We start from the raw sequence: 11,934 nt of genomic DNA on the forward strand, positions 1-11,934 counted from the left end.
GAGAACAGCTCACCAAAAGTTTTCTACTCCTACCATCCAAAATTTGAACGCCGCTCTCCCACCAAAAACCCCCCAAAAATCGCTGAAAAAGCTCTTCTTCTTTATCTCTCTCTCCGTCAACTCCGAACCGTTCCTCCACACAAAACCTCCTTAACCTTTTGCATAACAAAACACGAAAAGAATCAAGAAAAGATCAAATAAAACCAACTCAATTCCACAAAATCGAAAAAGAACCAAATGTTTTGAAATACCTATCACCTGCCGAAAAGCAAAAAAAGAAACCGAAACAAATACCAACAATATCCCAATTTGTTCCTTTCTTTCTCTCTCTTTCTATCTACCTTAACCGAACCTCGTCCACAGTGTTGAGCTGCAGAAGGCCAATCTCTTGGAGCAAGCCCAGGCCCAGCAGAACGGAGGTGCTGCCGCAGCTCCGGGAGCTGCTGCTGCCGGAGTGGCCGCAGTCGCCGGAGCAGCAGCTCCGACCGCGGGCACGAACGGAGCCATCCCGACGGTGGCCCTCACCGGCGGCACAGGAGTCGTGGGCGCGGGTGGTGGCGCAGGAGCCACCGGGGTGGCTAATGGCACTGCTCCGGCGACCAACGGCGGTGGCAGCAGCATCTCCGCCACCGGGTACACCAGTGCCAATGGCGGCCAGGCAACAAACGGATCGGTCGGAGTGAATCCGGCAGCGGCCGCCGCTCTGTCCAGTCCTCTGGCCTCGGCTCTGCAGTTGCTGACCAAGCCGGGAGCTCTGAGCGCCCTGTCCAACCTGAGCGCCCTCGATCTGCTCAACCTGACCACGCTGGGCAACAACAACGGGGCCGGTGGCACTCCGGGCGGACCGCCGGTGCAGACGACGGGCGTGAACCGCGCCAAGGGCCACTATGCCACCTCCCGGTTCCGGCAGCACCAGACGGAGACCGGCGGCGAGGCGGAGAAGCCGCGCAACAAGTTCAATCCGTACTAGGATTAGGGCTGCAGCTGCATCAGCCGGAGAGCAGTGGAGATATAGTCGCTTAGTTTTATAGGATTTCCATGATAGCGTTGCGAAAGCTTTAGACTTTAGATTCTTGAAGAAGAAGAAGCAAAATTGTAAAAAATTCGCTTTAAACTTATGTGGCATGCGTACAACAAGCTACGAACGTATTCATATTGTATTCAGATTCGTATTCGAAGTTTCAAGACAATTTTTACATCTAGTTAAAGCACAGTATCCAAGTAATAGATAAACAGACCCTATGCAATATGTATCAATGTTTTTGAAAAACAAACTAACCAGCAACAATAAGCAGTCACACTTAGATCGGCCGTATAGGGCAGCTAGAGATTAATCGATCAGAATCCGAAATCAGAATCAAGCACTTAAACAATATTGTGTATCGAATATATAAGGACAGGGTTATTTGTGGGCCCGATCGAGATATTTTGACCAAGTGACCAAGGACCCTAGCGGGCGCTATAGATTTTGGACCCTAAACTTTTGATAAACGCCTACTAACATATATACATGGGTACATAATGAGTGTATCGTATATAAAAGAACTTGCCAAATTTTAGCGCATCCCCTAGTATCGTTCTTCGAAGCTTTAGATTAGATTAGATCGCGTTTATAGGCGTCGAATGCCGAATATCGATATAGAGCAGGTACCAAGCATTGCGTTATCCTCAACAGCCAACAATCTTTCCCCAATCCATTCATTGTAACATAAAACACGCTCCAATATCTTATAATTCATTATACTCTCCTAGATTGTAAGCACTAAACGTATTTTTTCCCTATACATATATACGATTATATTTAAACATTAAGCATAAAGACCCAAAAGCCATGTGTCGAGAACAGAAGCAGCAGCAGAGAAAAGTGAAACAGACAGAATATGAAATAAAAGAACCTTCTATAAGAAGTTTACAAAGAAGAAATTCCAATGCGTTGAGCCCCCGATAAGGGAGCAATGAGATTCGAGCTCGGAGCGAGGGGGATCAACGACCTTTATGGACCAATTCGCTCTAATTGACGCAATCCACGCAATGAGCGTACAAAAACCAACTATTTGAATAGAAAAACAAGCACACAGAGAAAATCATGGAGCCGCCAAGAAAAGGTGGCCAGAGAAACCTATTCAAGGCGTATGTTCAATAGGAGGAACAAAATTTAAATTAAATTGAAGAAAACGTTATCATGTATTAGACTTTAAGTCTTCGATTGTTTATTGAATTTTATTTGTTAGTTGTAGCGATTTTCCCAAACCCCACTTTGTATTTATTATGCGATTGTAAATTTTTGTTATTATTTGTAACCAAAACACTTTTGAATTGGTCGAAAATAATGTTGAAAAGTATTTGGAAATTTAATTTTCTTTACCCTGAAGTACACGGAATTATTGTAGCTACTTTAAAGGAACTTGATATGATTTTCTTATTATTATATTTACCAGTAGGTTTAAGAAAAATTACACATTATGTAACACATTAAGCTAAGCGGGCTTACGATTTTATAACCAAATTATATTCCTAACTATTCATACATACATCTACATACATACATACCCACATACCCGTACATACATATATGCGAACATAATTATTATGGCTCATTAACACAACGTAGTTAAACAAGTAAAGGAGTACTGCAGTAATGTGAAAATCTTATATTGAATTATATTCTTCTTGACATAAACAAAATAGACACAACTAGAAAAGGCTTTACCTGTAGAACGACAACAAGAACAACAGAAGGAACCGCAATAGCGACAGAAACAAAGCAAAACTATTTATATGCAATGAAAACATGATGGAAAACACAAGAGTTTGTAATAAAGTGAAAAATGAATACTAAAACGAACGCAGAAGGGGTGCCCCACAATCATTCTTAGTCGGGGGAAGTGAGATACCGTCGAACGGGGAAGTTTTAAAACACTTTATGGCAAACTTCTAATGCACCTTTACCCTTCGCCTTTCAGAATATCAATGGAGACTGCTGGTCTGCCCATACCCGGTTACCACTACATTGCGCCCAGCGCAATTGTTAAAACACCCATTCACTAAATGCAACAATCAACCGCAAGCAATGCAGCAGCCACAGCAACCAACAGAAATCGGAGGAGGACTGCGACTAGAGGACACCGGCAGAGGAGCAGGAGTAACATAGAACGTCAAATGTTAAATCATAAGCAATACAACAAAAACGGAAAATTAAGGAGGACATAACTCAACTCATATGACACTGTCAGCAATCACACATTGAATACATTACACTCATACCCACGGACACGCTCATAGACAGGCTCGGAGAGAACCATACATACACGTTATATTTATTCATTGATTCTTATTAATTATGATATTTTTCATTAAGTTTTAAACGCAAGGGCAAACAAATACAAGAACTTTTATGTTAAACCGTTTTCGGGGGCCCCACGGATCCCGTGAGGCCGCCCAAAGTAAGAACAGAACAGCAATTAATTGTAAGATTAGTCAAAATGAAGACAAAATAAAAAGTATAAAAATCAATTAACCACATAACATACAAAAATACGAAAAAGGCAGAAATTTCAAAAAGCAGTAATTCTAAGCCAACAACTTGTGCACGAGCATGACCAAAAAAGAAACATCAAACATGAGAAAAAATTTAAGCATAATGAGAACGGATATGAATGAGACATTGAACAGACAAGCAAACAAACCAAGCAAGCAAAGACATACAGATGACTTCGGACACAACATAAATTATATTTACTGCAAATCGCATCTAGCATCGATGTTTGCGTTTGTTAGTTGTTTGTTTATATGTAAACATATATATTATATATAGACACGGCGATATATTGATACGATAATTTTTATTTTATTATTTCTATTATGGTAATTGTTATCGAAATTGTATTTGTGATTTTTGAATATGTTTAGACTGATGTGCAAAATTGATTCTGTTTATAAATTACAAGTAAACTACACATAAACAATTATGGACTAATTACTAGATATCTCTTCTCTTCGTTCTATCTTCTAATTAAATTACTCATTTGTTCAAAATTAGTTATAATTTGTTGAGAGCAACAAAACTTGATAATCGAAAATCTAACTAGCAAAGGATTTCCAAATGAATATCTTATCAAAAACGTTGTAGTTTCTTTCGTTTGGTTTCTAGTGAAAATGCCTACTGCTGAATGGAAAACCACATTTAATCTACTTACAAATTAGCGAAAACAATTCGAGTTACAATAATAATTTTTAAGCACTTTTGCGGCGATTAAAAAGACTTTCTAAAGCGTTGAAAAAAACGAGAAATGGATTTAAATATTATATTACAATTATGCTTAAATTAAAGTATAATTTAAATTTATTAGCTGTTAAATTTATACGCAAAACAAAACTGAAAAACAAAACAAAAAAGAACCACAACAAAAGAGAACATCAAAAATAAACTGATTTTCAATGTTAAAATTAAATTAATTTTATTCTAATTTAGTTCATAGGCTGGGCAGTTAAAACCAAAAAAAATCAAGAAAAACACAAGTGTGGTAATTACTTTAAGTCACACTAAAACGTTTAGTTACTTATACACACTAATTCACAATAAAGCCTCTGGACATGAGCTAAAGCCGAAGGTGAAAGCGAGAGCATCAGTTTGCAAATGGCAAAATGTGTCAAATTTTATTATACATATTAATTATTTAGTAAGAGGAATTATCAAAGCATAAAAGAAAACAAAAAACATATCCACTGCAAACGAAAACCAATCTAACCACAACTTATTATATTAACCAACACAAGATACAGAATGAACAAATTATAAATCCAAACAATGCATACATATAAAGGCAAACATATCCCAGAGAACGCAATGCATGAATCTATATAAATATCTATGATTTATAACATTTATCGCGGTAAATGCTTTGACTTGAGGAATTGATTAAAGAAACATTTAAAAGTGATTTCCCCTGAACAACTTCTCTTGTCAACAGTAAATTGATCTTCAGTTTCATCTGCATTCATATTTAGCATCTTCCGCTCACACAAGAAAGACAAACTTATGAAACAACAAAACTTGATTACAGGAAATTGTTAATAGCATAAAGAGTAAAAATATAAATAAATGAACATAAAAACCACAAGAAGACGAGCCTAGCCCAAAACGTTAGCTCCTCTTTTTGAATATTCCGATAAACTTATCGAGGATCCAGCAACTGGCAGGCAGTGGATAAATAATATCATATGGCGAAACTATTTCGTGATTTTAGTGACAAATATATTTCGCTGACGACAAACAATTTGAAGCAATCATTTTGAAAACAAGAACTTTGGTGCCCACATAAATGTGGAATCGAAGGAAAAAAGAAAATATTGAGAAACGGAAATGGAAAATCAGTCAAGAAACCGTATATCTATATATAAATAAATGATATATCTATATATAAATATACATAAATTAAATATATACTTATTATGTACACTTGTATTTAAATGTATTTGAAATATTTAGTAAATTTTTTGCGCAAGTTACACAAAAAAAAAACAAACAAAAACACTAAAAAAAGATGAGGGCGGCTACGGAGATAGACGGGTCAACAGTGGCTAATTGGGATATTTGTAAAATAAAAATAATGAAAGGGATAATTAATTTATGTGTACGTGTGTATAAGAGAAATAGCTCAAAAGATTTCACAAACAATTTTTACTAAATATGCGTGTAACTAATGTAATTATTAACGACATTTTGTTGATAACTTGTAAATTTGCAAAGGAAAAATACGTGTAAGAAAAGCAATTTTAATGGTGCCTTAAAAACCAAACCAAGCAAATTTCTTCTAACCTGCCTTGCCTGCCCCCCCTCAGCGAACTCAGTACTCAACTGGATGGCATGTGAGTTTTCCACTCCTTCTCCCACTCTTCTCGATACTTCCCAGGAGCTCTTGTCCTTGATCGACCGGATCAGATCGGGTCGGATCAATTGGAGAGCCCGCTGATATCGTGCGGTATGCTTAGTTAAAGCTGTGTTATCGTTTCGACATAAGAACTTATCCCTTTTAGCGACACAATTGCTCAAAGCTATCCGAGTCTGTGCGCAGTTGCCCGTTACACTTCAATTCGAATTTGAATCCTAGGTTGATTTGGATTCGGCTGATACCGAACTTAGCAGCAAGTACACGTAGTGGATTACGATTACGACACTGAGACCCAGAGAATATCAACAATTAGCCCGAAACAAATGAATACCCAGAACACAAGCAACATATTATTAAAATTATATACATATACAGCAAACCGAACACACATATTAATGTTTCTCTCAGTGTAATTACAAATCACTTGAATGTATTTGCTCACATTTTTACAATACATGTCGAAGAACTCTACACAATAAGCAACAAACGTAAAAGCATTTAAGGCACTTGATCGGTCGAATGAATGATGGATCGTTGGATGGATATGGATATGCAAGGTCATTGTTAAAGTAAAACGCAACTGTAGGAAAAGAGTATAAAAAAAACAGTATAAAGGAAAACCAATCCAAAAACATATTTATATACAAATATAAAGCAAAAATGAAACTTAACTGTAAGGTATTTTAGATATTCTTATTTAATATCCAGAAAAAGACAAGAAATTATACGAGCAGTGTTTTAATTTAGACGCAGAGATAGGGAGAGAGAAATGGGAGATCGGGTCTAAGTAATGAACAAATATATGTGTATTTAACTAAATATCGGTGTTAGAATTGTTAAGGACACTCTAGAAATTTGGAATGACATGATAGGATCTGAGAGAGGACATTTTGCGATGTCGGGGAGAGTGTATTGGGATCTGCCCTACCAATTCTTCCTGCTGGAGAATGCTAACCATCCTGTTATTCGATTCTGTTACTTACATACGAGTATTCCTTTTTGTTTGCCACATTATCGCGTATGAGCCGCATACACAGAGAGAGAAGGGGAAATATAACTACGTGTATTCCAATTCATCAAAGCAATTGAAGAATTAATAGAACACCTAGGCAAGGACGGAGCTACGGCCACTTGCCACTAGAAATATACGAAACATCTAAGGTTTCTCAGCATAACAAAGCGAATCAAAGCAAAACCAAATATCGAGCATAATATCTTATAAACCTACGTAGGACAACAACTTAACCACTACATACACACATGCATGCATACATATAGACAACAGCAACAGGGTCTTATAGCTTCTTCAGACAATATAGGTATGTACACGTATCCCTGGGTATTGGAATCGGATTGAACGAACCACATAGATATTGGCGCAGTACGGTTAAACTTTAAAGGTGTTTTCAAAGAAATTATCATATGTATATGTTTATGTATATGTGTGTGTTTGTATATGTGTAACAAAAAGTTGAAGACCTCTCAATCCAAAAAAGGGAACCGAAACAAAGAAGATCACTGCATTTCCTTGTTAATCAGCATGTGAATTACGAAAGGGGTAAACTATTTGCCTGGCATGTCGGACTCTCTCTTACTCTCATCTATGGAGAAGACGAAAAGAATGAATATGCAGCATAAAATTGATAAAACTGAACAATTGGGATCAACTTATATTTTAAATATAAGATTAAATTGTAAAGACAAAACCTAAGCAAACCTTTTAATTAAGCCCCGGAGTTAGTAGAAGTTACGTAAATCTAGCAACGTCTAAAAATGTAGAGGGGGAAAACACAATTTGTGCCAAAACAATGAGGTAGAAGGCGGAGCAGACGAACAATAGATACCAACTTTAACTGGCCAAAAGCACAACAGCAGCCACAAACGAGAACACAAAGTTAATTCTTTGCTTTTTTCGGGGAACAACACATAGGAATTATACGAATTTCAATGGATTCACAGTCGTCAGACAGCTACTCACAAAAGTATTTAAATGTTCACATTTGCTCAAGGCAAAGCACTTAAAGGAGCTTATTTAACGAAAACCAAAACCGAAACAAATCAATACTAAACCATATAGATGTGTGTAATCCTCTCCACATAAATAATATTCAATCTGGCTGTATTCGCAGTTTTATTGCTAGAAGGTGCCAAAGATCCCAGATGAACCAAAGCTAAATTGGACGGCAGTTCATTCCCCATTGGTTTCGTTGCATACTTTTAGGCGAATCTTTGAGGCGTTCAGACTTGCGTTGCACTTCGGTTAGCCCCTGAGATTTAGTTGCTAATCTGCAGACACTTGCAAAAGGGAGGCAACACAGTCGCACCTAAAATAAATTACCGAATAATTGGGAAAATTAAAAGTAAACAAAGCAAAAACTAACTAAACATATTTACAAGTTGAAGAAAACTGCAAGGCAATCATATAACTAGAGCTTCAATAATAAAAAAGGACAAATGTCATAAAAGAAAGGGTTATGGCTATGAAACCAGTTGAAAATGCCTAGAAAGTGTTTTGGATAAATATATATTTAAGCAATACTCACAAATGGGTTAAAACTATTTGCGTTATTATTGTGGTTAAAGCAAAACAGAGGAGACGATTAAAAACAAAACCAAAAGTTAGTGCCAATTTTTAGTGCAAATTTTTGCGTAATTGTTTTCATTTCAACGTTATTATAGATACACCAAAGTAAGAAAAGTAAAAAGCAAACGAACAGTTGGTTTCAGAACCACCAATTTTTGGGAGACTTTCAAAACAGAATCACGCAGGACCTCTAAAGGTCGGGGCCGACGGACTAACGTAAGGCAACCAACACGTAGCACCAGCACCGCATAGTTTTCGATCTGAACCAAAGTGTGTAGTGTAGTGTAGAGGCTAACTAACCCACGTACATGTAGCTTAGCTCAAGATACATCATCACCCTTCTTAAACACCCAAGAACCGGACAGGGTCCCCCAGAAGGGGCTACAGCAACAGCATCGCCACGGGTTCCAGGGTGCTTTTTGAAAGTAGCAGAGCAGGAACTTTTAAGTTAGAGTACACTCAAAGCAAAACTATTGAAATACCAACACACCCGTAAGGAGAAGCGATGCAATGTTAAGTCGGCTATCGCAGATATAAAAGTAAAGTTAAGCCATAAGTGAAATTAATATTGTTTATCTGTGTACAACAATAATATTTAAATAATTCTTAAATGTGTATTACGACTCTATGAAAACAAACAGAACCGAACAACACTCAACCGAACTCATTAAAACACGGCTATATCGGAGTGACCTGGGACAGATTCGATCGGACCGCCAGGAAGACTTCGAAAGCTTAAGTTCATGAGGCGCTGGCAGCTTCGATCTGCGACCCGGACAGCCCTATAGACGATGCTCTTCATATGTTAGACTTTAGACACAGGCATGCCCGAATACACAGAACTTAATCACAATAAGCAACCTAAACGGTATTAAAGAATTCTTAAATAATGGCAAAATGTACAAGAAAACGGTAAAACGAGTTGAAATAAACAAACAAAGTAATGAAACAAAACTCGAAAAGCAAACATTATTTACAACATATTTACAATTCTAAAAATTATATTTAAAAGTATTTACATATATATGAAGAACAAACTCAATGTGTAAGTATGTGCGACCCCACATAAAGTGCAAAGAACCCGAGAAAGGACACGGTCACACACACACACGCATCCACACCACTCACGCATACGTAGGCATCGCCATCAGGGTGTAACGGTACAGGACGAGAAAATCAGGAGAGCGCAACTCCGGGACTGCCTTCTCCGGTTACACCGACAGTACTCTAGACAGACCCTCACAGATATGTGCAATACGACAGACTCCAACACACAGTCACACGCGAAGTTAAGTGCATTATAATTGAATTTATAGAATTAAACGAAGCTATTAAGTGAAATTATTTAACTGATTATGATTATTATTATGCATACGCATTTACTCACAACTCATATACACACCTATATATAAATATATATATACACGGCATATATCGCTGAAGAATATTTTCGTTGATCAAACAATCCATATAAGCAAATAAGTTATAAGTTATCATATACCACATCATATCAAACACAAAAATTACTGCAAGTTTACCCAACCAAAAGAAATTGTAAGAAATCAAGATCGATTTTTGAAAGCTACATAAATGTGTTGCGTTCTTTGAATAAATGTTTTTGAGTCAAATTTTTACTTCAAAAACAAATAAAAAATCTTAAAACATAAGAAAATTAATAGAAGCAAGACACACAGACCTAAACATAAGATCGTTGAGCTAGATCCATTCTTACAAAGTATCTGTGTGTAAATCGTGGAAATATTGCAGAAAATTGATCATGAAAATGTACCACTTGAAAAGCAAGATAAGAAGAACAGAAAGCAAAACAAGAATTTAACACAATTTTTGAATTCATTAAATAAAGGTATGTGTTTAGATATATTCAAAACAAACCAGACTTGTCGTTTCACTAAATATGGTTGTGGGTGGCAAAGGTATGGGGTTTTATTTTGTATATTAACCTTGCTACGGCTTTCGTATTCACAAAACATTTTAGGTTCGCAGTACGAAGTGTATGATATCTATATTAAATTTCTATGACAAAGGAACAGACGCCACGAAGAATAATAAGTATACGACGCGGTGTCCGATTGTTTCGACTTCATCAATGCAAACGGCGAATGGCACGAGGCCAACAACGGATAACAACATACGTCATAAGGTCAACAAGCTTCATTCATAAAAACATTCAAAAAAAGTAAAACATATAATTGTACACACGTTGCAAAAACAATGTGACAAAATGCTTCTCGAGAAAAAATTAAGGAGAAACTCAAAATTAAGGAGAGTGACAGAGAGAAATTTAAAAAGGAATTCAATAATAGACCCCTCGTCATTTGTGATTAGCTAGAAGGTAATTGCGTTCGAAAACCGCTAAATAAACGGTATAAAACGTAATAATGTTTTACTTTGACAGCTAGCCTTACATTTCTCCAGCACATGCACCTTAAAAAAACCCCCTGCAATTACTTCCCGCTAATCCAATTCTTGGTGATTATGCATAACAAATAATTATAGACTACAGGTTGTAGGCCTTGAGTACAGTCAAATCGCTTTTTAAAAGATGTCTTTGTTTTTTGGTAACATTTCAAATAAACATTTTTATCAACATGAATATCGGAATTGTGTTACAGAAATGATTTTGTATAATATTTGTCAACATTAGATAAGAGTTCGCCAAAAGTCCACGATTTTCTACGAGGGGACATAGTAAAAATTTAATTTTAACCTTTATGTTATTTATTCCACTTTTAAATTTCTATAGATATCATTTTTAAATAGAAAAAAAAAATGTTCAACAAAAAGTCCACGTGGACGAAAATAGGGGGGTGGGGCGGTTTGGTTAAAAATCCACGATTGTCCGCGAGGGGGGGAGGGGGTTGTCAAAAAGTGGTATATGGACGGCCCCTAATATATGGCAGTGCTTTATTTTATCCTGTTTATTAATTTTATTTAATTAAAAAAGTTTTTGATTTTTTGAATTTAGTAAATTTAATTTACTGCACTTGGCAACAAAATGGCTGTTACGTATAAGCTATTATTACAATTTTTAATTAAACAGCGAGTTAAATTTTTTTAAAATTTGAATTAAAAATTGTTGTTTTTTTTTTTGGTATTTACTTTTTAACCATTTTCAACCCCTCTCCTCCCCCGTTGATCCGCGCATGGTAGATGTTCTAAAACTATCCTTCGGGCTAAGAAATATCTCCGGTGGAAACTGACCTCCCACGAGGGTATTTACTGTGCATCGTTTTCAATTCGAGTTTGTGCTGGTTTCGTGCACTTTTTATGCCCTGTCTAATGTTGTTATAGTTTAAGTCAGATGTTCGTAAGCCAATTTAGTATTGGTGTACATTTATATATATATATACATTTTATATATGCTAATAAGTTTAATTTCTGAGATCGGGCGATTATACTCTACAACGTTTATATGTACAAATTTATAGATCTTCATGT

General features: G+C 36.4%; 1 protein-coding gene across 21 annotated transcripts in view; it reads left to right on the forward strand.

Moving 5' to 3' along the window:
* The window catches only part of mub (poly(rC)-binding protein mub), a 50,573-nt gene extending 46,122 nt beyond the window's left edge, over window positions 1-4,451 (forward strand). For 15 of the 21 annotated variants that reach the window (XM_070996286.1, XM_065864753.2, XM_065864776.2 and 12 more), the window contains one exon: window positions 364-2,845. In XM_070996286.1, coding sequence (XP_070852387.1) covers window positions 364-970 — 607 coding nt within the window. In that variant the 3' untranslated portion in view covers window positions 971-2,845. Of the gene's footprint in view, window positions 1-363; window positions 2,846-2,963 lie in introns of those variants that run through there. The other 6 variants (XM_065864765.2, XM_065864766.2, XM_065864770.2 and 3 more) reach the window with 1 other exon arrangement.
* Window positions 4,452-11,934: the final 7,483 nt, after the last annotated feature.

The sequence above is a fragment of the Drosophila suzukii genome, chromosome 3 (assembly GCF_043229965.1).
Source record: "Drosophila suzukii chromosome 3, CBGP_Dsuzu_IsoJpt1.0, whole genome shotgun sequence".
Lineage (NCBI taxonomy): Eukaryota > Metazoa > Arthropoda > Insecta > Diptera > Drosophilidae > Drosophila > Drosophila suzukii.